The following is a 27,767-nucleotide window of genomic DNA, read 5'->3' on the forward strand; positions in this document are numbered from 1 at the left end:
GTATGGTGAAATAGACTGAGGTCTGACTGTTACTGTGCAGTGCCATATATTTACATACTGTTTTCCTATGCTGCATTATCCGCTGGATCAGCAACTTTCAGCAAGATAACAAAGCCAAATATTAACTGTGTGCTGCAGGTTGTTAACAGGTCATTAAGTCATCATTATCAGTCAGACTTTCAGAGAGTGAGCAGCACTGGAACAAGATGGATTTTAACATTTCATTTTTCATGTTACTGTTTTGTGGCCTGACTTTGGCCCAGAATATTAGTGTTACTATGGAAACAGAAGGCATCAGTGAAAGACAGACATACTCACCTGATATGTGTGAGTTACTGAAAGAGTTTGGTGCTATGAGAGAGAAACTGGGAGCTATGGAGACCAGATTGAAGAACAGCGAGAACAGACTGAAGGACAGTGAGACCAGACTGAAGGACAGTGAGAACCAGATCCTCACACTGAAGAATAAATGTAAACTGAAACCTTCCTGTTTGCCAATACTTATGTAACAAATGATGGTGAGTGACTAAATTAACAAGATCATTTTCTTCTTTTAATTAGTTGCCACCAAGGTAGTATTCAGTGTGAAAACATCACCAGTTGGAGCCATCGGACCCTACAATATAGACACAACTCTAGTCTATGGAAGAGTGATAACAAATGAGGGCAACGCCTACAATCAGCACACAGGTAAGTACAGTAGTACTGACTTTTTCTTTAATCTGTTTTATTTACAAATAACCAGTCATGGTCTGGTTGAATACGTGGTCATGCTTGGCTGCAGGGTAGGGCTGGGCAATTAACCGAAAATATATCGAAACCGACATTTAAACCTTCTAACCGATGTTTTATTTATGACGATTAATTCGGTTATTACTTTTCTGTGATGTCCCCTTGCTGTAAAAATAAAATAAGTTCTTTGTAGAGCTTGTTACATACCCAGAGAACAGAGAAATCTGTTCACGTTCCAGGGGTGGCAAGAACGAAAACAAACTTTTCATACTTCATGACATGTGTGTGTAGTCCTCACAGGGCTCTCCCACTGCAGCGTGCAGCGCAAATCATGCACACACACACACTTACAGGTTCTGACGTTTCGCAGCTGAACGTCGGCAGAAGCAGCCGTTTAGGTGAACATTTGAAGCAGAGATATTTGGGAAACAAGCAAAACCGAGAAATCCCAAATAGTAACATAGCAACATCTTCCTCCTAAACTGCTGCTTCTGCCGTTCAGCAGCGTAACATCAAATCCCATGTGTGCGTCCATTACTGCCTGATATAGGACGCCTTCACAGTAACACACTGACTTAGCCTCAAAGAGAAACCACTGCAATTACATTTTCCAGACACTGTATTGTACTTGTTTTTGTGACCAACCACCAATACTTCTGTCAAATGTGTGTTATGACAGGAGTTCAGCTTTGAACAAAGGCAAAGGACGGAAGAAGAGGTCATCAACATATTAAATAGCAGAATTTTTTTAGTTTCCACTAAATAAATAAAAAGGGAAAACAGCACAAAGACTTCATTGAGGGCTAAAAACAATAAAGTGTTGTTCCCACAGGTATCTTCACTGCACCTGTTGCAGGCACTTACTACTTCACCTTCTTCTATCATGCTGGAGGACAACAGAGGGTAAATCTAGACCTCATGAAGAATAACCAGATCATAGTGTACAGCTCTGACCATCAGACCATAAATGACGGGGCTGATAATGGAGGCAACGCAGCATTCCTGCAGCTGCAGACAGGAGACCAGGTGTTTGTGCGCATGAGAGCAAATACACATGTTTGGGGACGACACACTACCACCTTCAGTGGTTTTCTGCTCATTTGATCACTTTTTAACATAAATAAATGCACTATTACTATTGTGATTTTTACAGATCATTATTACTATTTACTAGTAAAACACATTATCAGTATTTTAGTAAATTTATAAATCTTACAGTCCATGAATTTCTTTATAACCTAAAGGTTGGTGAGACTCAATAAAAACAAACCATCTGTGAGTTTATGTGTTTTGTTGTTTTAAATCTGTGCACAGGTTAGTACCAAAGTGGGGTCCATTTTGATACTAACCTGTGCACACAGAAATCAGTTGTCTGTCAAAATGAAACAAAACATCAGCAAACTGCAGGACCTTCATCTTAATGATAAAGATACATTTCTTGGAAACTCATGTTTTTGTTGAGGAATGAGGTGACAGAGATTGCGTATAGATTCTCTTCCTAACATTTTGCTGCTGAATAACTTTCTTTTTCAAATGTCACTAACGGTCAAAGGACACTTCACAGAACGGCCTCCACCACGCAGCTGAGATAACGTCGTCATGAGAATGAATGAATGAACATAAAGAAGATGAATGAATGTGGCATTTTATTTGACAAAGCAAAACAAAAAGCTTTAAACTTTGTATGTTTGCATCATTATATCATTAATTAAACTCCTTTAATGCTGCAAAGCTAAAAAAAGTATGAAATCTGGAAGAAATGTTCTTTCATCCATGATCATCTGAACCTGAACAACAGAAAGAACATCCTGCAGCCTCAGCCATGTGACCCTGTTGGACACAGGTATCAGAGGTCAGGGCTGGCAGGGTGGAGTGTTCTTGTTTGGCTTCTTATCGGTGTGTCTTTCATAATGAACAGGAAGACACTGGTTGCCAATTTTGTCACAGGTCACAATCACATACGCATAGTTTGGTGTCACTTCGCATGTGATGGGATCATTGAGATCGTACACCTGCATGTGTGAAGCGCTGATGCAGAGATTACAGTGCAGGCGGCGGCCACCACCCTTAGAGATCTGCACGATGCGTCTCTGATCAGCCATAGTGATGAAGGACTGGGTGGGCATATTTCTGTTGCAGAGCTTCATTTTTTCCAAGTACCTGAAGAGTGAGATTATTGTCCAGTGTTAATGAAATAAAACATTATTTTTATCAATGGCATTTCACGTCACTGTTTAACTGTTGCCAGGCAGTGTTTGACTTTGTGTCAAATGTTACCGAGTGGATGTGTCTGTGAACAAATGTGTTGTAGGCATTCTCGTTATTTACCGTCTGAGATGGACCCTGGTTGATGTTTGTGTTGTGTCTCTGACCCACACACACACGTACAAGAGCGTGCAGATTATTTATTAGTACTATACCTTTTTGTATTATAACTTTTTAATGATGCTTGGGGGCGGCTTGCCTCCATTTAATTGATGATAATTCATTACATCATTTTAAAATAACATTTTTAAGTCTTTATAGCTTCTTACAGCAGAAATGTAAAAACACACTCACAGTTGACACTTCTGGTATGAAATAACTGAGCGCTGTAAAATATTAAATGTTTTTTGCACTGATGGGACATCTCTTCTGTGTCTTATATCTAATCCAGTGATAAAAATTAACTTGGACAATATCATGGCACAAGGAAAACATTTAACAGGTAACTGTAACACAACAAAACATCTGAGAAGCAGGCAGAGAGCTCATATCAATCAGAGCTACAAGTTGACTGACTCAACCTCAAGATGAATTTGTACATTTTTGGTCTCTTTTTGCTCAGCTCTGGCTTCAGTTTTGGCCAATATCATTTAAATGCTACCGATATTGTAAGAAGAAGACTTGATAAACTTGTCAAGTGGTGAAATGCACACAATTTACTGGGGCAAAACAAAATACAATCTCTGCAATCATTTTCTGTTTCCAGGAGCAAATGAGGTTACATTCAGTGCAGCACTGGGAGCAGGAAACGTTCCTGTTGGACCCTTCAAGACAAAATTTTAATCTACAGAAGAGTGACTGTTACCGTCGGTGGTGCCTACAGTAATTTCACAGGTCAGATTCACATGTTCACTTTCGCGTACACTAAGACTTTAAAGTTTGAAAATGTAAATTAACCACACTACTCCTCCTCAGGTATCTTTGCAGCACCTGTTGCAGGTGTTTATTATTTTAGCTTCTTCTTTCATGCTGGAGGAGAAAATAAAGTCAAGCTGCTTCTCTACAAGAATGGTGACATCATAGTTGAGGCCCAGGAGCACTATTCGTGGTATGACACAGCTGATAACAGAGGAAACGCAGTGTTCCTGGAGCTTCAGAGAGGAGACCAAGTGTACGTGCTTTTGGTTGCAGGTGCACATGTTTGGGGATCTGATTACTCAACTACATTCAGTGGTTTTTTGGTCACTCAAACGTGATGCACAACTAATTTTGCTCTAAGGCTTTGGAAAGCACATTGTTTTAATTGCACCTAATCATTAAATAGATCTGATGAGACTCTCAGAAATCTTTGACAGCATGTGAAGTGGTATCTTCGAAAGTAGAAAGAGATTTTTCACCCAAGTGGTTAATTATACAGAGCTTGCTAATCTTTGATAGGTGGTTTGGGTACAATACTACTTCACTAACTGGTGCATCCATAAAAAAATGTATGCATTAACCAACACTGTGGAGTGGACTGAATCTCAGCGAGACCAGACTACAGGAGAGAGAGAGAACCAGATCACTGAACTGAGGAACCAACGCAAAATGAAACCTTTGTTCTAAACTTGTTCTAACTATCAGTGTCAATAAGAGTTAACACAAACATGTTGAGCTTTAGACATTAAACCAATAATAAATGCTTGAAACTGCACATTTACATGTCTTACAGTCCTTCCTTCTGAGGCTGGAAGGTTGTGCTGTCCGAATTTTTAGTGAGAAATTATAGACCCCATATAGGGCCCTCAATGTATCCCACATTGCATCTTGAAAAGTAGGGTCCATCCGATCCAAATTATAACTGCTAACAACAGAGTTTGTTTAGCCGGCAGAGATTGACTCGTTTCATTTCCAACAGCATTGACATCATTAATGGCAACAGAAAATGAGGGAGGTAGAGTCCGAAATGTCCAAAAATGCTTTCACAATGAGGTCACTATATGGTGCCCTACACTAAACTCCCCATATGGGAAGTAGGGAGTGAGTGAGGGATATCGAACAAGTGTAAGTGTGTGTCTTACAAACAACATTTATGATGTGTGTACGTTTTATCAACTGTGCGTACACTGGGCGACTTGTGTGCCCTAGATACTGTGTGTACATGTTCAGTTGGGGATTGTTGGGGACAAGGTGACTCAACCATCTTCAAATTTTAACACTAATCTGTAGACATCAAGGCTAAAGTCCTGGCACACCTCGATTGTTCTGATCTGATTCAATAAAGTTATTTGAAAAACACAATAAAGCTATATATGAACTGTTAATAATTTAACAGTTTAAACAACAACTGGGCTACAAAAGGCTTCATGCCTCATTATCAGTCAGACTTTCAGAGAGCAAGAAGATGAATTTTAACATTTCATTTTTCATGTTACTGTTTTGTGGCCTGACTTTGGCCCAGGATATTACCAATGCTGTGGACACAGAAGGCATCAGTGAAATGCAGACATGCTCACCTGATATGTGTGAGTTACTGAAAGTGTTTGGTGCTATGAAAGAGAAGCTGGGAGCCATGGAGACCAGACTGAAGGACAGCGAGACCAGACTGAAGGACAGCGAGACCAGAATGAAGGACAGCGAGACCAGACTGAAGGACAGCGAGACCAGACTGAAGGACAGCGAGACCAGAATGAAGGACAGCGAGACCAGACTGAAGGACAGTGAGACCCAGATCCTCGCACTGAGGAATAAACATAAACTGAAACCTTTCTGTTTCAATATTTATGTAACAAATGATGGTGAGTGACTAAATGAACAAGATCATTTTCTTTTAATTAGTCTCCACCAAGGTAGTATTCAGTGCCACAACATCACCAGTTGGAGCCATTGGACCCTACAACATAGACACAACTCTGGTCTATAGAAGAGTGATAACAAATGAGGGCAACGCCTACAATCAGCACACAGGTAAGTACAGCAGTACTGACTTTTTCTTTAATCTGTTTTATTTACAAATAACCAGTCATGGTCTGGTTGAATACTTGGTCATGATTGGCTGCAGGGTGTCCATTACTGCCTGATATAGGACGCCTATTTTCTGCAGAACTGTTTGACAGTAACACACTGACTTAGCCTCAAAGAGAAACTACTGCAATTACATTTTCCTGCTGGCTGGTTTCTAGACAGTATTTAGACCAGGGGTCTCAAACTAGCAACCGATATTTGTGCCCCCCCATATATTGTGATATATTTTATAATAAATGTTTTTGATCCTACACGTTTGACAGAAAGACGTATAGATTTAAAAGAAAGAGCTAAAACACATAAATGTACTGCTGAGTCAGCTCTTTGAATAAACTGTTGTTCCCACAGGTATCTTCACTGCACCTGTTGCAGGCACCTACTACTTCACCTTCTTCTATCATGCTGGAGGACAACAGAGAGCAAAACTAGACCTCATGAAGAATAACCAGATCATGGTGGACAGCTCTGACCATCAGACCGTAAATGACGGGGCTGATAATGGAAGGAACGCAGCATTCCTGCAGCTGCAGAGAGGAGACCAGGTGTTTGTGCGCCTGGAAGCAAAAACACATGTTTGGGGAAGTTACTGTACGACCTTCAGCGGTTTTCTGCTCATTTGATCACTTTTAACATAAATAAATGTACTGTTACTACTGTGAATTTCACAGATTATTATTACTAAAGCATATTATCTGTTTTTATTAAGTGGACAGTAAATGTATGAATCCATGAATTTATTTATAAACTAAATATAACACTTCCCTTGCTATACTGCAAGGCAATATAACTCCACTAAGGTTCTTCTCAAGTAGGAGTAGAAAAATGAGAAAAATCATAAGATTGAAAAATAATGCATCAGTTCCACCAGTGTACAACTAGTGTGCTCAGTTCAATAGTCTTTTCCTTCACAAGTCAACTCAGGCTGAGAAGTATTTAAAAGAAACAAGGATTAAAAAAAAATTCTGGGAACAAAATAAAGATTAAAGATATTGTCCATCCACCCGTGTAGTGTGTTTTTGTTCTTTGCTGTGCTTATCTGAGTGTTAGGTTGTGAGAGAGTCTTTGGCAGTCTTGACTGGACGATGGCCTCCAGGTGGCTTTCGAAGTCCTTCAGAAAGGCATAATATGAAGATCACACTTCACAACAGCTATTATTCTCAGTCTCTCATATTAAATTTCAACTCCATAGCTTCTACTTCTCATCTTGAACTTGCTACCTTAGAGTCCATGAATTTCTTTATTTCTTTATAACCTAAAGGTTGGTGAGACTGTGTTTTTAAAGCTAAGGGTCTGTTTTGGCACTAACCTGTGCACACAGAAATCAGTTGTCTGTCAAAATGAAACCAAACATCAGCAAACTGCAGGACCTTCATCTTAATGATAAAGATACATTTCTTGGAAACTCATGTTTTTGTTGAATTTGTTCAGCAGCTGTGTATATAACCTCAGTATAACCTGTCTCCTGTAGAAGAGAATATGACTCCAAGCTGACAGAGCTGATCTAGATGAAGGTGGTTTTTAACAGGTTTTAAAAAAACAACTTTCAACAAATCTAAATGTAATGTCAGTAGGTATCTCCATAACTCCATAACAGAACAGTTTGATGTGATTGTTATTGACAATGAACTGTCTAATGACAATAAAGTGCTACAGCAAAGTTCTGTGTCCTTGTATGTTCCTCATGAGGCTGGAAGCACAGTGTTGTCAATAAGTAACACAAAGTCTATAGTGTCATCAGCAGTCACACTTTCAGAGAGAAAGATAGATAAATAATGTAGTAAAACATTGTTGACCCAGAATATCAGCAGTGCTGTCAAACAGAAGCCAAACAAGAGCCACCAGTCAGACTGAATCACAGCGAGACCAGACTACAGGAGAGAGAGAACCAGATCACTGAACCGAAGAACCAACCCAAAATGAAAACTTTGTTCTAAACTTGTTCTAACTACCAGTGTCAATAAGAGTTAACACAAACATGTTGAGCTTTAGACATTTAACCAATAATAAATGCTTGAAACTGCACATTTACATGTCTTAGAGTCCCTGTTGTTCCTTCTGAGGCTGGAAGGTTGTTTAGATTCACTCTGTTATGACCTTGGCCTGTAGGATTACTGGTCTTTGTTGATAATAAAGCCGTATATCAACAGACATATTAAACGAATTTTTACAGTCACTTGATTAGATTAAAGATAATAACCTGACTGTGAAAGGACATGTTTTGTATAATAAACACTTCTGATAGGTGCAATACTCACACACCACAGTGTACAATAAATTATTTATTTAGTTTTTGATGCACTATGTACAGTTTATAAACCATTTCTACCACCACTCACCTGTGCAATAACTGTTAATATGTAAACTGTTTATAATGTATATATCTTTTTATTGGTAGTCTATTTTATAATGTATATATCTTTTTATTAACTTAGCATGTTGCCCATTAGTCTATGGGCAACATGCTGGGGGAGAAAATCACACTATTAGTCATCAAGAACAACCAGGTTGCTGTGGAGAGTTCTGACCACCTGACATCACCTGATTGGTCTGATAATGGAAGCAACACATCATCCTGGCACCTGTGGAAAGAAGACCAGGGGCCTCATTAATCGACAGTGGCTGTGTTTGAAATCACTCCTTAATCACTATATAGGGCCCCCACCATTTTGTAGTGCTGTCTGAATTCTTAGTGAGAAATTATAGACCCCATATAGGCCCCTCAATGTATCCCACAATACATCTTGAAAAGTAGGGTCCATCTGATCCAAATTATAACTGCTAACAACAGAGTTTGTTTAGCCGGCAGAGATCGACTCATTGACATCATTAATGGCAACAGAAAATGAGGGAGGTAGAGTCCGAATGTCCAAAAATGCTTTCACAATGGGGTCACTATATGGTGCCCTGCACTGAACTCCCCATATGGGAAGTAGGGAGTGAGTGAGGGATTTCGAACACAGCCAGTGTGTAAGTAAGTGTGTGTCTTACAAACAACATTTATGATGTGTACGTTTTATCAACTGTGCGTATGCTGGGCGACTGTGTGCCCTACATACTGTGTGTACATGTTCAGTTGGGGATTGTTGGAGGTTGTTTGGGGACAAGGTGACTCAGCCATCTTCAATGGTAACACTAATCTGTAGACATCAAGGCCTAAAGTCCTGGCACGCCTCGATTGTTCTGATCTGATTCAATAAACTTGTAATAAAAGCCAATAACGCTATATATGAACTGTTAATAATTTAACAGTTTAAACAATAATGGGCTACAAAGGCTTCATGCCTCATTATCAGTCAGACTTTCAGAGAGCAAGAAGATGAATTTTAACATTTCATTTTTCATGTTACTGTTTTGTGGCCTGACTTGGCCCAGGATGTTACCAATGCTGTGGACACAGAAGACATCAGTGAAAGACAGAAAGAGTTCAGTGCTATGAGAGAGAAACTGGGAGCTATGGAGACCAGATTGAAGAACAGCGAGAACAGACTGAAGGACACTGAGACCAGACTGAAGGACAGTGGAGAACCAGATCCTCGCACTGAAGAATAAAGGTAAACTGAAACATTCCTGTTTGGCAATATTTATGTAACAAATGATGGTGAGTGACTAAATGAACAAGATCATTTTCTTTTAATTAGTTGCCACCAAGGTAGTATTCAGTGCCAAACAGCAACACAGGGAACCATCGGACCCTTCAATACAGCTACAACTCTGGTCTATGGAGCTGTGATAACAAATGAGGGCAACGCCTACAATCAGCACACAGGTAAGTACAGCAGTACTGACTTTTTCTTTAATTCTGTTTTATTTACAAATAACCAGTCATGGTCTGGTTGAATACTTGGTCATGATTGGCTGCAGGGTGTCCATTACTGCCTGATATAGGACGCCTAGGTTCCTGCAGAACTGTTCACTGTTTCACAGTAACCCACTGACTTGGCCTCAAAAGAAACTTCTGCAATTACATTTTCCAGACATCTGTCTTGTACTTGTTTTTGTGACCAAACACCAATAATTCAGTCAAATGTGTGCTGTGACAGGGAGTTCAGCTTTGAACAAAGGCAAAGGACGGAAGAAGAGTCATCAACATATTAAATAACAGAAGTTTGTTTACCAATTTGTTTCAATAAATAAATAAAAAGGGAAAACAGCACAGAGACTTCATTGAGGGCTAAAAAAAATACATAGACAACACATAGAAATGTACTGCTGAGTCAGCTCTTTGAATAAGTGTTGTTTCCACAGGTATCTTCACTGCACCTGTTGCAGGCCACCTACTACTTCACTTCTTTTATCATGCTGGGGGACAACACTGGGCACGTCTATTCCTCATCAAGAATAATGTATCATAGTGGAGGCCGCTGACCACCCATCAATGTCTGATAACTCTGATAATGGAGGCAACGCAGCCTTCCTGCAGCTGCAGAGAGGAGATCAGGTGTTTGTACGCATGAGAGCAAGTGCACATGTTTGGGAAGTGACACTACTACCACCTTCAGCGGTTTTCTGCTCATTTGATCACTTTTTAACACCACATATATAAATGTACTATTACTACTGTGATTTTTCCATTATTACTATTTACTAGGGCTGAACGATCTATCGTTTTAGACCGAAAATTGCGATCTGAGACAATGCGATTTTGAGATCGTCAAAGCCACGGTTTTTTGCACTGCTCCTAACTGAATCAGGTTTTGTTTTGTCAAAAGCTACGGCTGAAAACAAAAAGAAAACGGAGGAACTGGTCCCTAAAACGAACTCCACCTTTATGTTCGGTACTCTTTCTGCCGGCAGCAACGGCGCGTCTTCTAAGCCTGTGTCTGTGTGTGTGCGCGACGTGTGTCGCAGTGGAAGGGCCGCGTGTATACGAATGTATTAAATGCTACGAGCACGTACGTGCCCACCTCTCTGAACATTACCAGCTCGTTATATTCAGGTTCGCTGCTGTTGTGCCGTCAGCAGCTCTTCTACATGTGTGTGTGTATGTGTGTGTGTGTGTGTGTGTGGTGTGTGTGCGCAGTGGAGGGCCGTGTGTGTACATCAGATGCAGACAGAGGCAACAGCTAATGACGCCAAAACAATAACGCAGGCATTTGATGAAGTGGCTCCATGAGGACTCTAGTAAACGGTGTGAAAGCAGCAGCTCCATTTTTCCTTAGATATGATTCCCATTAAAGTTTGATCATTTGTTCTAAATCACATTTATTGTTTAACCTTAGCAGGGACACTAAGGTTATGTAATTCTGTAAAGATAATACTTTACAGAACTACATTAGTCTTCTTTTTAACCTATTTGAAATAAACTTTATTTTGTTCTGTAATTGTTATTTAAATGTTCATGTTTATTGAAAACTAATACTGAGTGCACGTTATCAGCGTTTACTTTTAGATCTACCGATAGTATTTGAGAAGTGACAGAGTAGGCTACCTGAAGTTATTTACACAGAAACATGCAAAATCGTGATCATGATTGATCGCCCACCCCTAGGTATGATGTAAGTTTCTGTGATCTTTGCAAATGCTCATGTGCACTAAAACTTGATTTGAAAAAATCGTGGATGAAATCGAAATCGCAATATTTGCCAGAAAATCGCAATTCAATTTATTCTTAAAATCGTTTCAGCCCTACTATTACTAGTAAAACACAATATCAGTATTTTAGTAAATGTATAAATCTTACAGTCCATGAATTTCTTTATTAACTAAAGGTTGGTGAGACTCAATAAAAACAAACCATCTCTGAGTTGTGTTTTTTTTAAAGCTAAGGGTCTGTTTTGGCACTAACCTGTGCACACAGAAATCAGTTGTCTGTCAAAATGAAACCAAACATCAGCAAACTGCAGGACCTTCATCCTTAATGATAAAGATACATTTCTTGGAAACTCATGTTTTTGTTGAATTTGTTCAGCAGCTGTGTATATAACCTCAGTATAACCTGTCTCCTGTAGAAGAGAATATGACTCCAAGCTGACAGAGCTGATCTAGATGAAGGTGGTTTTTAACAGGTTTAAAAAAACAACTTTCAACAAATCTAAATGTAATGTCAGTAGGTATCTCCATAACTCCATAACAGAACAGTTTGATGTGATTGTTATTGACAATGAACTGTCTAATGACAATAAAGTGCTACAGCAAAGTTCTGTGTCCTTGTATGTTCCTCATGAGGCTGGAAGCACAGTGTTGTCAATAAGTAACACAAAGTCTATAGTGTCATCAGCAGTCACACTTTTAAGAGAGCAAGACAAATAAATTATGTAGTAAAACATTGTTGACCCAGAATATCAGCAGTGCTGTCAAACAGAAGCCAAACAAGAGCCACCGGTCAGACTGAATCACAGCGAGACCAGACTACAGGAGAGAGAGAACCAGATCACTGAACCGAAGAACCAACCCAAAATGAAAACTTTGTTCTATACTTGTTCTAACTACCAGTGTCAATAAGAGTTAACACAAACATGTTGAGCTTTAGACATTTAACCAATAATAAATGCTTGAAACTGCACATTTACATGTCTTAGAGTCCCTGTTGTTCCTTCTGAGGCTGGAAGGTTGTTTAGATTCACTCTGTTTTGACCTTGGCCTGTAGGATTACTGGTCTTTGTTGATAATAAAGCCATATATCAACAGAGACATATAAAAACTAATTTTTACAGTCGATTAGATTAGCGATAATAACCTGACTGTGAAAGGACGTGTTTTTCATGCAAGAAAACAAAACCATGTGTTAATATTGCTGCTAATGATTATGTAGTCTATGGGCAACATGCTGTGGGAGAAAATCCCACTATTACTCATCAAGAACAACCAGGTTGCTGTGGAGAGTTCTGACCACCTGACATCACCTGATTGGTCTGATAATGGAAGCAACACATCATCCTGGCACCTGTGGAAAGAAGACCAGGGGCCTCATTAATCGGCAGTGGCTGTGTTTGAAATCACTCCTTAATCACTATATAGGGCCTCCACCATTTTGTAGTGCTGTCCAAATTCTTAGTGAGAAATTATAGACCCCATATAGGGCCCTCAATGTATCCCACAATACATTTTGAAAAGTAGGGTCCATCCGATCCAAATTATAACTGCTAACAACAGAGTTTGTTTAGCCGGCAGAGATCGAATCGTTTAATTTTTCAGAATCAGAATCAGAATCGTGTTATTGCCATGTAAGTGAAGGGGGTTCACATTACTAGGAATTTGCCTTAGTGATTGGTGCATACAAAGAACATATAATAATAATTAACATGAAATAAGATATAACTAAGATAAAATTAAGTAAATAATCTAAAGTAAGGCTAAATTGACATGACATAACAGACATACAATGAACAGAACATAAAATGAATGGCGGATGTAATGGTAAACATAGACCCTTATATGAACGAGTGGAACAGTGTAGTAATGTAGTAATGTAACAGGTACCACATGGATCGGTGAGGTGGTACTAATGCAAGTAGTGCAAGATGGAGTAAACAGTGCAAATAGTCATCATTGTGCAGTGACTATACTAAAGAGTCCTTGTGAAGTGACAGTGCAGAGCAGTGCATTAATTACAGTTCAACAGTCCAACAGCAGAGGGGAAGAAGCTGTTCTTGTGGTGTGAGGTTCTGGTCCGAATGGACCGTAACCTCCTGCCTGAGGGGAGTGGTTCAAAGAGTCCGTGTCCAGGGTGAGAAGGGTCAGCTGTGATCCGACCTGCACGCCTCAGAGTCCTGGAGACGTACAGGTCTTGGATAGATGGCAGGCTGCAGCCGATCACCTTCTCAGCAGAGCGCACAACACGCTGCAGTCTGTGCTTGTCCCTGGCAGTGGCCCCAGCGTACCACACTGTGATGGAGGAGGTGAGGATGGACTCAATGATGGCCGTGTAGAACTGAACCATCATCCTGGCTGGCACCTTGAGTTTCCTCAGCTGCCGCAGGATAGTACATCCTCTGCTGGGCCTTTTTGATGAGGGAGCTGATGGTGAGCTCCCACTTGAGGTCCTGGGTGATGGTGGTACCAGGAAGCGGAAAGAGTCCACTGTGGAGATGGGGTGTCTGTCAGGGTGAGGGGGGTGGGTGATGGAGCTGGCACTTTCCGAAAGTCTACTGTCATCTCCACTGTCTTCTGGGCATTCAGCTCCAGGTTGTTGTCAGCACACCAGGACACCAGACGGTCCACCTCCCTCCTGTAGGCAGACTCATCCCCGTCTGAGATGAGTCCAATGAGGGTGGTGTCGTCAGCAAACTTAATCAGCTTGACAGACTGGTGGCTGGAGGTGCAGCAGTTGGTGTACAGGGAGAAGAGCAGAGGGGAAAGTACACAGCCTTGGGGGGGTACCGGTGCTGATGGTCCTTGTGTCCGAGACATTCGTCCCCAGCCTCACATGCTGTCTCCTGTCTGTCAGGAGGTCAGTGATCCACCGGCAGATGGAGTCTGGAACATGCAGCAGGGGACAGCTTGTCTTGGAGGAGAGCTGGGCGGATTGTATTGAAAGCAGAGCTGAAGTCCACAACAGGATCCTAGCATAGGTTCCCGGGGAGTCCAGATGCTGCAGGATGTAGTGAAGGGCCAGGTTGACAGCATCGTCCACAGATCTGTTAGCTCTGTAGGCGAACTGCAGGGGGTCCAGGAGGGGGGCTGTGATGGTCTTGAGGTGGGACAGTACCAGGCGCTCAAAGGACTTCATGACTACAGACGTCAGTGCCACAGGTCTGTAGTCATTAAGACCAGTGATCCTTGGTTTCTTGGGAACTGGAACAATGGTGGAGGATTTGAAGCAGGCTGGCACATGGCATGACTCCAGAGAGGTGTTAAAGATGTCTGTGAGCACTGGAGTCAGCTCGTCTGCACAGTGTCTTAGGGAGGAGGGGGACACACCATCAGGTCCAGGAGCCTTGCGGGGGGTTCAGTCTCCTGAACAGCCTGTTAACATCCTCCTCCAGGATTGAGAGGGCAGCTGAGGGGGGCAAGGAGGACTCTGATGGGGTATCTTTGATGTGGATGTTGTGGAAGTATATAAAGGTTACCTACGCGCTGACAGATACAGAGCACATATGTACTCATTGTATATGCTTAGGAAGGAGGTTTACATTACTGGAGCCCTTTTGTTATGGTGAAGGTGGATGTAAGATAAAGTATCCAACAGAGAGGGGATATACAGTGTTTCACAGTCATAAATAACAGTTAGACCAAGTATTATAATGGTAGGTGGAATAACAGGGCAACATGTCCCAATATGGGAATACCAACAGAAGGTCTTGAAAACTGTTTATCTATTATGCAAATGTACCTCCACTTTTCAATAAAACAAGCCTGTGTCCAGGGAAGGGCCGAACACGTATGGACGGGAGTGAAGCAGACTGAAAGGCCTGCGTTCACTGTGTTCTCCCTTTTGCAAAAGGCGAAACTACAAAACCCAGGGTATTTTCTTTCACTCAATGTTCTGATACAGGAGACGGAATCTGACACTCCGGGGTGACCAGGGAAGGTCACGACAATGTCCGTTGTTGATGGGGTGTGGAGAGGTGTGTGGAAAGGTGTCAGGGCTGGCTGATAGTCCATCAAAGCGGCAGTAGAAACTCATTCAGACTATTGGCTAATTGCTGGTCGTCAGCTGAGTGGGGGGCTTGGGCTTGTAGTTGGTGATCTGCTTCAGTCCTTTCCACACAGAGGCAGAGTCGTTAGCAGAGAACTGCTGCTGGATTTTCTCAGAGTACAGTGTTTAGCACTTCTCACCTCCTTGCTAAACCTGTACTTGGCCTGTTTGTAGCAGTCTCTGTCCCCACTTCTGAAAGCAGCCTCCTTCTCTAGCCTCAGCTGTCTGAGTTTAGCTGTGAACCAGGGTTGTCATTGTTATAACTCACCCTGGTGCGTGTTGGCACAATACTGTCCTCACAGTACTGTATATATGACGTCACAGTGTCTGTGTACTTATCAAGACTATCAGTGGCAGCCCTGAACACCTCCCAGTCCGTTGTCTCAAAACAGGATCGAAGCTCCTCCACAGCCTGGCTGGTCCACTTTTTAGATGTCCTCACCACAGGTTTGGAGAGCTTCAGCCTCTGTCTGTATGCAGGAATCAGATGGACCATCACGTGGTCAGATAGTCCAAGAGCAGCACGGGGCACTGCGCGATATGCCTCGCTTATTGTGGTGTAACAGTGATCCAGTGTGTTCTCCTCTCTGGTTGGGCATTTGATCAGCTGTTTGTATTTCGGGAGTTCTTTGCTCAGGTTTCCTTTCTTAAAGTCACCAAGGACAATAATTAAGGAGTCCGGGTATGTTTGCTCCAAACACAGGATCTGATCCGCGAGTGCACGCTGAGCCTCGTGCACGTCCGCACCGGGCGAGATGTAAACAGCGGCCAGAATGAATGAAGCAAACTCACGTGGAGAGTAAAATGGCTTACAGTGAATGAATAAGTATTCCAGAGCAGGAGAGCAGTGCTGGGAGATCACAGTCACATCAGTACACCAACCACTGTTGATATAGAAACAGACACCTCCACCTTTGGTTTTACCGGAGAGTTCCCTGTGGCGATCCGCTCGGAGGAGTGGAATCCTCCAGCTGCAGCGCGCAGTCCGGTATCTGTTCACAAAGCCAGGTCTCCGTGAAGCACAACACACAAGATGAAGAAAAGTCCCTGTCCTTCCCATCAACAGTGTCAGCTCGTCATTTTGTTGCTAAGTGAGCGGACGTTAGAGAGAAAAATCCCAGGTAACGGTGTGCGTGTCCCACGTCTGCGGAGGCGCACCAGCTCTTTCCCTCTGCGCCGGCGTCTCACTTTTTTTTACTAAAACGTGTAGTAAATCGGCAGCAGATGCTAAAAAAACTGGAGATAAGTCCACAGGTATGGTAAATCTGATGTTCATGAGCTCTTCTCTGGTGTAAGAGCATGCAGACACACAGTTTGTGCACAAAAACAAACAAAACAGAGCGCACCAAAACACCAGGGCGTCCGTACCCGGCGCCATCGTGATCACCATTGATTTGCGACAGCATTGACGTCATTAACGGAGACAGAAAATGAGGGAGGTAGAGTCCGAAATGTCCAAAAATGCTTTCACAATGAGGTCACTATATGGTGCCCTACACTGAACTCCCCATATGGGAAGAGTGAGTGAGGGATTTCGAACACAGCCAGTGTGTAAGTAAGTGTGTGTCTTACAAACAACATTTATGATGTGTGTACATTTTATCAACTATGCGTACGCTGGGCGACTTGTGTGCCCTAGATACTGTGTGTACATGTTCAGTTGGGGATTGTTGGAGGTTGTTGGGGACAAGGTGACTCAGCCATCTTCAATGGTAACACTAATCTGTAGACATCAAGGCTAAAGTCCTGGCACGCCTCGATTGTTCTGATCTGATTCAATACACTTGTTAATAAAAGACAATAAAGCTATATATGAACTGTTAATAATTTAACACTTTAAACAACAACTGGGCTACAAAAGGCTTCATGCCTCATTATCAGTCAGACTTTCAGAGAGCAAGAAGATGAATTTTAACATTTCATTTTTCATGTTACTGTTTTGTGGCCTGACTTTGGCCCAGGATGTTACCAATGCTGTGGAAACAGAAGACATCAGTGAAAAGCAGAAAGAGTTTAGTGCTATGAGAGAGAAACTAGGAGCCATGGAGACCAGACTGAAGGACAGTGAGACCCAGATCCTCGCTCTGAAGAATAAAGGTAAACTGAAACCTTTCTGTTTCAATATTTATGTAACAAATGATGGTGAGTGACTAAATGAACAAGATCATTTTCTTTTAATTTGTCGCCACCAAGGTAGTATTCAGTGCTACAACATTACCAGTTGGATACATCGGACCCTACAACATAGACACAACTCTGGTCTATAGAAGCGTGATAACAAATGAGGGCAACGCCTACAATCAGCACACAGGTAAGTACAGTAGTGCTGACTTTTTCTTTAATCTGTTTTATGTACAAATAACCAGTCATGGTCTGGTTGAATACTTGGTCATGATTGGCTGCAGGGTGTCCATTACTGCCCGATATAGGACGTCTATTTCCTGCAGAACTGTTCACTGTTTCACAGTAACACACTGACTTAGCCTCAAAGAGAAACTACTGCAGTTACATTTTCCTACTGGCTGGTTTCTAGACACTATTTAGACCAGGGGTCTCAAACTAGCGACTGATATTTGTGCCCCTCAAGTCAATATTATGATATATTTTATAATAAATCTTTTTGATCCTACACTTTTGACAGAAAGACGTATAGATTTAAAAGAAAGAGCTAAAACACATAAATGTACTGCTGAGTCAGCTCTTTGAATAAAGTGTTGTTCCCACAGGTATCTTCACTGCACCTGTCGCAGGGACTTACTACTTCACCTTCTTCTATCATGCTGGAGGAGAACGCGTCGCAAAACTAGACCTCATGAAGAATAACCAGTTCATAGTGTACAGCTCTGACCAAAAGTCCCTAAATGATGGGGCTGATAATGGAGGTAATGCAGCATTCCTGCAGCTGCAGAGAGGAGACCAGGTGTTTGTGCGCATGGAAGCAAATACACATGTCTGGGGAAGTCACACTACAACCTTCAGTGGTTTTCTGCTCATTTGATCACTTTTAACATAAATAAATGTTAAAATGCTATTACTACTGTGATTATTATTACTAAAACACATTATCTGTTTTTTAAGTGGACAGTAAATGTATGAATCCATGAATTTCTTTATAAACTAAATATAACACTTCCCTTCCTATACTGCAAGCCAATATAACTCCACTAAGGTTCTTCTCAAGGAGGAGTAGGAAAATGAGAAAAATCACAGGTTTCTCTGATTCAAAAATAATGCATCAGTTCCACCAGTGTACAACAGTGAACAAGGACTGGGTGGGCACATTTCTGTTACAGAGATTGTGCTCTGTCAAAAACATTATTTTTTATCAATGCTATTTCATGTCACTTTTTAACTCACTGTTGCCAGGCAGCCCTCGTGTCAAAGTTTTCCAAGAGGATGTGTGTGTGAACAAATCTGTCGTAGGCATTCTCGTTATTTTCCATCTGACATGGACGCTGGTTGTTGTTTGTGTTGGGTCTTTGACCCTCACACACATGCACAAAAGTGAGAGTGCAGATAAGAGTGATGAGGAGGACAACGTTCATCCTGTCTAGAGAGAAGAACAGCAACATTTTCAGAGCATTCATTCATGATTTGAAAAAAATCCACAAACATGTACAGTATATGCACCACAATTCTGATAAATTAGCATTTGTGTCGTTTTTAAAGGCACACGGAATATGAATAAATTATCAAGGGTGTAAACTACACTTTTTTGTGTTAATGCTTCACACATTGAAGCATCATTAATGCTTAATGCTTCACACATTGAAGCATCATTAATGCTTAATGCTTCACACATTGAAGCATTAACGCAGTCCTTAAAAATGTTCTCATGTAATTACATCAGCAGCAAAACAAATGAGAGAAATGTGACAGCAGCGTTTCATAGTTTAGCTGTAAAGATGTATCCTCACCTGCTCTGGTCGGCCCGTCTCTGTGAAGTCTGTGCTCTTGAAGTGATTTAAGAACAACCGGTGTCACTGTGTCTCAGCAGCAGCCAATCAAAGTACTGCAAAATACCATTTTACCTTATATGACTGTGATCGAATGATCATATCTCTACATTAGCATAGCTTAGAGTCACACAGTCTGTAAATAAAGAAGTTCCCCTTTTTGGCCCGCTGCAGCACCAAGCCGTCATGCAGGGTCAATGTGGGTGAGACTTTTTCACTAAAATATAGAGCGGAGCAGCTGTCAAAGTGCTACAACAGTGTTCCAGTGTTGCACTGTGAATGCACGTTGCACTAACACTGATGAACCATCTAGCAAACATAGTGTCATACTTCTTAGAAATTTGCAGAAGTGTGTTTTGGGAACTACAAGACTCTTCCTTTTACCATGGAAGTCAGGCGTTGGAGGTGGAACGGGGTCAAAGTGAGGGGTCACTGTTGGACACACTGCTCAATAGAAGTGCTGCTCAGTGTTGTTGTTGTTTGTTTTTTAGTAAACATGAGTAGCTACAAGGTCAAAGCCAGCAGTGTAGCAGACTACAAATCTCACTGCAGTTCCTTCAAATGGCCACCTGAGGGCTGGCCCAGAAAGTGAGTCATTCCTCATAGACCTCCATATTAAAATGTCAATGTTTATCACTAATGTTTGGTCTATCACTAATAACTATTCATAATAAATCTTAATATGATGCATGATTAAAGATCCCCTTTTATTTGCAACAAATATTAAAATCAGACATTTTCATATTTTTTACTAAGAAAATATAGACTAAGAAATATAGAAAATATTCTCATAATGCTGGTTTCTATTCATGCATTCTTAAACCACAAAACCATTAAATATATATTTTAATGTAGTTACTCATACTAATCATAAAGGAAGCAATAATATAAAGTCAGCTGGTATCCAGAGAGATGGAGGCCACAAAGAGACTGTTGGTCCACTAAATGCTGATTGTGTAATAATGCATGTGTGACATGGGTCAATAGTTAAAGACATTTTAAGCACAATTAATGAATTTCTTTGACATAACATGTGAAAACTTCATTTTTCTTCAATATGTCTACATTTGTTTTTCCTTTGTATTTTGACCTATGCTAAATAAAATATCTTGAATAAAGCCCTTCACCCTTATATGATTGTGATGCTGTAACTTTCACTGCTGTGTCTGCACAGCACAGATGATCAGAGGAGCGGCATTTTTCTCATTTTCTTTGAGATGAGGACTGAAAAAGGGGGCGATCTCACCACCGAACCTGCACTCAGTGAACGAGTAGATGTGAGACTTAGTCGTCACATCATAGAAGGACACGAGACCTTCCTCATAATCCACAAACACCCCCACTTTCTGAGGTTTCTTCTTCAGGGAAAGGCTGGTGGGTGGTGCTGTCAGGGCTGTGTAATTTTCACCTTCACAATGCACAGTGACCCAGTACCCGTAATCAGGGTTAAGCTTCAGGTCCCCCTTACGGTTGGCGTTGTGTCTTGCTACACCCAGATCCCACCCGGTCTTGTTGCTGACCTCCACCTCCCAGTAAGACTTCCCAGAGGTCAACCTGTTGCATCCCAGGACACATGCAAACTCGTTAAACCTCTCCGGAGTGTCAGGATGTTCTGGGTTCAATCCGCTGTCTCTCACTTCTTTACCATCGTCAGAGACAAGAAGGCACGGATGGGCAGTTTGTGGGTCCAGTTTCACATCCACTGCAATAATATCATGATACAGTGCAGACAGATCAATGCAAATATGGACAATAAAAATCAGTCCAGAAATCTTCACAGCCTGGTACTACAATCAGGTTTTGGTCTCACCTGCAAATGCTGGAGTTCTCTTGAGTTCTGTGAAAACAGAAACTGACATAAGTGGCAACAAAACCATATATATATTAAAATAAACCAAATAAAATCAAACATAAGGCTCACCGAGGGAAGAGAGCTTTTCCAGTTTCTTGTTGATCTCTTTCATCATGGTGGAGGTTGTAGGTTGCAGGGTGCCGAAGGAGAATGAAGTGTCGACACTCAGATCTGCTACTGGAGGAACCTGTGTGTGTGTGTGTGCACACATGAATGTACATTTAATTTTAAAGACTCAGAATGTTGAATATATATAATGTATTACAACCAACTAACCTGCAAATCTGGATTTTTGTCCAACTCGTCGATGGTTGTCTTAATGGTATCAATTTCTTTGTGCAGCTTCTGGATCAGATCTTTGGCTTCTTTTTTCACTTCTTGCCTCCTACAAATACCAAAAGTGCACTAAAGTGAATATAACTTCTATAACTATAAGAAGCAGACAGTGGTCTGACTGGGGTTCAACTCCTCAGTATATCCCATGTGGATATGCCCAGAAACACTTTAGGGGGACCTAAGATGTTCTGGGCAACTCCTCATGGGAGAAAGCCCTGGGGCTTCTGCCTGGCCTGAGAACACCCAGGTGAGCTGGTGGAGGTGACGGTGGAGAGGGAAGACTGGGTCTCCCTGCTTAAGCTGTTGGAACACAATGGATGGATGGACCTCCTAACCATCTGTCACTGAGCCACACATCTGACTGACCTCTGCTCCAGAGGCCCAAGGGCTTTCAGCCGAGCGTCCTCCACAGCCTTCATCACCTCTGAGAAGACACTGTTGATCTCCAGCCACTCAGCATCCAAACTGCCCTGAAAAGCACCACGGAGGGAGGAGCTATTAAAAAACAAACACTCAAACTATAATAAAGAGGTTACGCTCCCGCTGTAGCCTACCTTGCAGGTTTTCACAGATGATCTGACGTCGACCACTTTGTGCTCTCTGGTGTTAATTTTCTGCTGTAGCTCGGCCTTCATTCTGTCCTGTTTTGGCTTTAAAAGAAGGTAAAACATCAAGTCAGGAGAGTCTGCAGCTTTGCTAATAGCTCTCTGCTCCTGTTTTGTGCTAAATGCTAACATCAGCCTGTAAACACTACAAGTTGCTAATGTTTAGCACTATTACTGTAGTTTCCGGATTATAAACCGGTTCTTTTTTTTACATGCTTTGAACCCTGTGGCCTAAACAACGATGCTGCTAATTTATTGATTTATAGGGGCTAATGGCCTCCAGCTGGCGCTCTACCAGAAGTTGCAAGAGCAAGACAGACACACAAAGAAATGCATATGATGTAGCTGTTAATTCAAAGGTAATTGATCTGGCTGTGGAAGAAGGACATAGAGCTACTTTAGCATGTTTGCACCCTAAGTTTTTTAGGATTCAGTATTTTTGCATTCTATTCCTTTTTTCTAAAATATGGCATTGTACCGTCAGCAGTTTTTGAGCCTCATTTTCCTCCTCCCCCTCTTCCTCTTCCTCCTTTTCCTCCTCTTCCTACATGATGAAAAAAGCATCAAGTCTGATGTTACAGAGACCAAGTCTGGTTACAATAAACAATACAAATAAGTGTATATAGGTGGAGTTGTTTGAGGAGCAGCTTTAGCGTCCTAGCTTGTGTCTGTGTTACCTGCTGTGCACCTGTGAAGTCCAGCACTCTGCGAGCTTTGTCCGAGCTGCTGGCTGTTTGACGAGGGCGCGGTGGAGTCTGAAACACTGCAGAGAAACAACACAAATACAATGAATGTCTATTGAGTACATGATCCTCACTCCACTCCTGTTATGAATGTGAAGCGTACATGACTGATCGTCCTCCTCCACCGTGGTTCCTGTAGACGGGGGGTTTGATTGGGGTGTGATGGTCTGTGACAGACATTAGAGATTTAATACTCATTTCAGCACTTTTAGATGTATTTATTGGTTTTATAACTGTCTGCTTGAGTTCTCTCTGCTTGTGGCTGTGACACACTGTACCTCCTCATTGAAAGTAGGTTTGTTGCCATTTTGATCAGATGCTCTCAACCGGGAGACCCTCATTCCCTTTGGTGTGCAAGACGCAGCTGCATCTGTTTGAGAAATGACAGACAGTAACACATTGAAAAAGGCAGAGTTATTATTACTGTATTATTCTTGAGAGGGTCACTTACACTCTCCGGTCTTCACAGAAGGTCTGGACATATTCAGGGAAGGCTTCTCCATTTTGATGGTGGCCTTTTCGCTCTCAGGGATCCTCACACCCTTTGGTGTGCAGCCCATCTTTCCCTGGTGAGTTCTCAGACCTTGGTAAGTCGTCATTGATGACCAGCCACAGTGGCAGACCTGGCGGCTCACATCTGACGAAGAGTCTGTTTGAGACATGGAAGAAGGATTCATTCAAGAGAGATGATTGTTTGGTATTCCAGGTTTTAAAAATACAATTTGTTACCATAAATCCTGTTTACAGAGTAAAACATTACACTGAACTTTGGTGTGCAAGATGCAGCTGTATATGAAAAATGACAGGCAGTAACACATTGAAACAGGCAGAGTTATTATTACTGTATAATTCTTGTGAAGGTCACTAACACTCACCGGTCTTCACAGAAGGTCCGGACATATCCAGGGAAGGCTTCTCCAGTTTGAGGGTGGCCTGTTCGCTCTGAGGGATCCTCACACCCTTTGCTGTGCAGCCCATCTTCCCCTGGTGAGTTCTCAGACCTTGGTAAGTCGTTATTGATGACCAGCCACAGTGACAGACCTGGCGGCTCACATCTGACGAAAGGTCTGTTTGAGACAGGAAGAAGGATTCAGTGAAGGGAGCTGATTGTTTGGTATTCCAGGTTTTAAAAATACATTTGTCACCATAAATCCTGTTTACAGAGTAAAACATTACACTGCACTTTGGTGTCTAAGACGCAGCTGTAGATGAGAAATGAGTTATTATTACTGTATCATTCTTGTGAGGGTCACTAACACTCACCGGCCTTTGCAGAAGGTTTGGAGATAACCAGGGAAGGTTTCTCCAGTTTGATGGCCGGCGCAGTGTTGGTCGTTTGAGTAAAGGGACGGACCTGTTGGCTCTCAGGGACCCTAATTTCCTTTGGTGTGCAAGAAACAGCTGCATCTGTTTGAGAAATGACAGGCAGTAACACATTGAAACAGGCAGAGTTATCATTACTGTATCATTCTTGTGAGGGTCACTAACACTCACCGGTCTTCACAGAAGGTTTGGAGATATTTGGGGAAGGCTTCTCCAGTTTGATTGCCGGTGCAGTTTTGGTCGTTTGAGTAAAGGGACGGACCTGTTTACTCTCAGAGACCCTCACACCCTTTGCTGTGCAGCCCATCTTCCCCTGGTGAGTTCTCAGACCTTGGTAAGTCGTCACTGATGACCAGCCACAGTGGCAGACCTGGAGACTCACATCTGATGAAGAGTCTGTTTGAGACATGGAAGAAGGATCCATTGTCAGGTAGTTGATTGATTTCGAAAATGGCTCAAAAAGGTGAAAATCATCAGAGAAACAGCCTAAAATCGTACACTGTAACCAGCTTTATATTACAAATGTTTGTCATTCTAAAGAAAGTGACCGCTGCAGACAGAGACTTCACAAGCTCTCCCTGCCTCCACTCACCAGTTTTCAAAGGTCGGCTGAAGGGATTAAAGTACGGCTCCTCCATCATGAGAGAAGATCCCCAGTAGTTAGTTTGATAAGTGAACTGTTCGCTCTCTGGGATCCTCATTCCCCTTTCTGTGCATCCATTCATCCCCTGGTGGATTCTCAGACCATGGTAAGTCGTCACTGATGACCAGCCACAGTGACAGACCTGGAGGCTCATGTTGAATATCTGTAGAGGCAAATAAAAAAAAAAAGAAGCAAGAAATCTAAATCATGGTTTGATGAGATTGAATGATTGCTGAATCTGATTGATTGCTGTTGGTTGTACAGGGATTTGTCTCCCTCTAGTGGTGAATTCAAGATTACAGCTTAAACATTCAGATAAACAAGATGTGATTTATCTCGTTCTAACCAGATAAATGTTATTGTTGTAGGCTAATTAAAAAACTGTTTATGAGTAGCCTAATGATAACCTTTCCTGCTTCAGCACAGAGGAGCCCATGGTTAACCCCCACCACCATCACACACAGCTGGAGACCAGAGCACTTGTCTGTCCTTGCAGGGAGGCGCCTTTATTCTCTTCTTGTTCATAAATCACTCCTCTCTCGAGTTAACAACTTTCTCTTTCACTTCTTCCACTCCTACACACCTACGCTCTCCTGCGTGTGTGCGCGCACACACACACACACACACACACACACACACACACACACACACCGCCGCAGGTACGCGCACACACAGGTACACACTGCCCAGTCCTCTTAAGGAGACATATGCCTGTCACATAACACTAACCTCACCAATTCACTGCTCACTCATGTCTAAGATGACTCATTTACAAAATTTAATTAGGTCGTTTTTCATGTTGGATTGAAACGTGGGGAGTTTCTGTCCTTATTGCGCACAGTGGATGATACTGTGATCTCAGCAGTGGGGCATCCGTGTGTCCTGGTCCTGCCATTGTGATGCCTGTGCAGAACCGAAGTACATGTACGCTTATCACGTTATGTCATTATAACATGATAGCATCTTAGATAAACAAGATAAAAAAAAATGTTTTACTGTGGCAGTTCAGCGCTTCTGTATAAACGTGCTTTTTTTCTTGCTTCTTTAAAAATAAGTTCGTTATAAGTTGCCAAAACAAGCTAGATGTAAGAGCCAGTTATAAGTTAATTTATTTGTAATAATAATTTAGTTAAAAATGTGAAACAAATAATTTAATAAGAACTTATAAAAACTGTTGCTAATACATCATTTAGAACTTTTATTAAAAAGTAATAGGCCTACGTCATGCTGTCATAGTTTTATTACGCTATTATTGTCATTTTTTGTGTGTTTTTTCAGTAAATTATTTAAAAGAAGATTCGGTTTTACTCGCAGTTTTTCAAAATACTGGTTGTTGGACAAGCTGCAAAAGTGGTGCAGAAGGGTTTGCACAGGAGTGCCACCAGGTTAACATGGTGCACGTCATGATGGGTTGATGCGTACATGTTTATTGTTATTTGATGAATGAGATTAGAAAGAGCATCTTACCTGTGCGATCCTTACCTCCGCTCTGACGCCGCTCATGGTCGGATCCGTCTCTTATCTGCTGCTTTGATCGGTTTCAGTTTCATTTCAGACTAAAATAGTCATGACGCTTTCCAAGAAAAATGTGTTTTTGCTTTTAGTTGCGTTTTGCACGTCAATGCGCAACGGCTTCTTTTAAACCACAGCATCAAAAACAAGATCAAACTAATTACCAGAATTTTGTTCAAATAAGAAGCAGAATAAATAACATATCAGAAGGGATTTCAGCACTCTTCACTGGTTAAATTCACTAGTTGAAAATGATTATTAATATTAATAAATTGGCTGTAATTGTAATTTGTAAAGGAAACCATCTTTCACAAAAATGTCAATTAAATATTTTTTAGACTTCTTCATCTGTTTGGATGTCTTTCACCCTGTTGATCAGAACTGTGTGTCCATAGCAACGGTCAGTTCTGCATAGCAACGGACAGTTTACCAGCAATAACAGACCTCAGAATGCTGTCATCAATCAAGAAGTAATAAATGATGATGTGCACTGAAGCAAATTAACTGACAGCATGATGCAGGACACGGATGCATCATCATCACTGAAGGGGTTAAATTTTACAACAATGACCCAGACGTTTGACACAAACTGTTGATTCAATATTTACAGAAAATACAGAAAAAGATGTAACTACACATCACATTAAAGATCAGTATAAATTATTGACACATAATAAAATGTTTTTTTTTAGAAAGCTGAAGAGATCTGCAGATCTGAACAGGGAGAAATGAGACTGATTAGTCACACTGTTAGAGCCACACCAGACCCGCCTGGTACAAGGACAGTCTGTGGGTTTTTACTCAGAGAACAGTGAACATGTGCTTGGAACCTCCACGTCCCAGAGGTCGAGCTGCTGGTCCCCCAGACACTGCTGCTGCTCTCACTTTGTCCTCATCAGCCCCTGTGTGTGGTGACTTAAAGAAAGAACTACACACGTTTGTGGTGGTACAGTTCCTCATTACTGTGTTACTTGTCAGACCTGTTTGTTGTCAAACAGGTCTGACAAGTATGTAATAAGCTGTAACACGCAGTTGCTCAACAGGTGGAAAATCAGCATTTCTTTGAGTGACTAACAATCAGAGGCGGAGGAAGTACTGAAGCTCGGTACTTAAGGAAAAGTAGAAGTGCTACATCAACAATCCTACTTAAGTAAAAGTCTTAAGTACTTTTAAATGTACTTAAAGTATTAAAAGTAAAAGTACTCACACACTAAATATATATGATTGATTTCATTGCAAAGGATCTGAACAGGTTAAAATAATCAAAGAAATCATCTCAA

General features: G+C 41.6%; 2 protein-coding genes and 2 long non-coding RNA genes across 8 annotated transcripts in view; 3 read left to right on the forward strand and 1 right to left on the reverse strand.

Moving 5' to 3' along the window:
• Positions 1–182: 182 nt before the first annotated feature.
• LOC114435889 (complement C1q-like protein 2) overlaps positions 183–27,767 on the forward strand; it is a 34,879-nt gene continuing 7,294 nt past the window's right edge. Inside the window, exons 1-3 of one of the 3 annotated variants that reach the window (XM_028405852.1) lie at positions 183–445; positions 5,497–5,669; positions 5,755–5,883. In XM_028405852.1, coding sequence (XP_028261653.1) covers positions 207–445; positions 5,497–5,669; positions 5,755–5,883 — 541 coding nt within the window. In that variant the 5' untranslated portion in view covers positions 183–206. Of the gene's footprint in view, positions 472–5,496; positions 5,670–5,754; positions 5,884–27,767 lie in introns of all 3 variants that reach the window. The other 2 variants (XM_028405853.1, XM_028405854.1) reach the window with 2 other exon arrangements.
• LOC114435912 (uncharacterized) lies at positions 9,253–10,646 on the forward strand. Its single transcript, XR_003670662.1, has 3 exons — positions 9,253–9,491; positions 9,579–9,706; positions 10,186–10,646. It is a non-coding gene; the product is annotated as an uncharacterized LOC114435912 (long non-coding RNA).
• On the forward strand, positions 17,410–18,273 carry LOC114435915 (uncharacterized). The gene is made up of 3 exons (XR_003670665.1): positions 17,410–17,614; positions 17,711–17,828; positions 18,244–18,273. It is a non-coding gene; the product is annotated as an uncharacterized LOC114435915 (long non-coding RNA).
• On the reverse strand, positions 20,167–26,699 carry LOC114435864 (E3 ubiquitin-protein ligase TRIM21-like). 3 transcript variants are annotated; one of them, XM_028405799.1, is made up of 16 exons: positions 26,443–26,699; positions 24,925–25,138; positions 24,498–24,728; positions 24,273–24,416; positions 23,885–24,076; positions 23,461–23,658; positions 23,288–23,379; positions 23,113–23,176; positions 22,944–23,029; positions 22,745–22,810; positions 22,216–22,311; positions 22,028–22,131; positions 21,602–21,710; positions 21,395–21,512; positions 21,284–21,310; positions 20,167–21,175 (listed from the first exon to the last, which is right to left on the reverse strand). In XM_028405799.1, the coding sequence occupies exons 1-16, from the start codon at positions 26,476–26,478 to the stop codon at positions 20,628–20,630; spliced, it is 2,325 nt and encodes a 774-aa protein (XP_028261600.1). In that variant the 5' UTR covers positions 26,479–26,699; the 3' UTR covers positions 20,167–20,627. The 3 variants fall into 3 exon arrangements, with proteins under 3 accessions (XP_028261600.1, XP_028261598.1, XP_028261601.1); XM_028405797.1 differs by lacking the exon at positions 26,443–26,699 and adding an exon at positions 25,383–26,075 and having other exon boundaries at positions 24,504–24,728; XM_028405800.1 differs by lacking the exons at positions 23,885–24,076; positions 24,273–24,416; positions 26,443–26,699 and adding an exon at positions 25,383–26,080 and having other exon boundaries at positions 24,504–24,728.

The sequence above is a fragment of the Parambassis ranga genome, chromosome 5, assembly GCF_900634625.1.
Source record: "Parambassis ranga chromosome 5, fParRan2.1, whole genome shotgun sequence".
Classification (NCBI taxonomy): Eukaryota; Metazoa; Chordata; class Actinopteri; family Ambassidae; genus Parambassis; species Parambassis ranga.

Coding starts and splice junctions, on each gene's coding strand:
- LOC114435864 (XM_028405797.1), bottom strand. CDS start 25,430: ATGGTGGTGGGGGTTAACCATGGGCTCCTCTGTGCTGAAGCAGGAAAG. Junction 23,380..23,460: donor TTCTGTGAAGACCGGAGAGT/GTAAGTGACCCT, acceptor TTTCTCAAACAG/ATGCAGCTGCGTCTTGCACA. Junction 23,177..23,287: donor AACCTACTTTCAATGAGGAG/GTACAGTGTGTC, acceptor TGTCTGTCACAG/ACCATCACACCCCAATCAAA.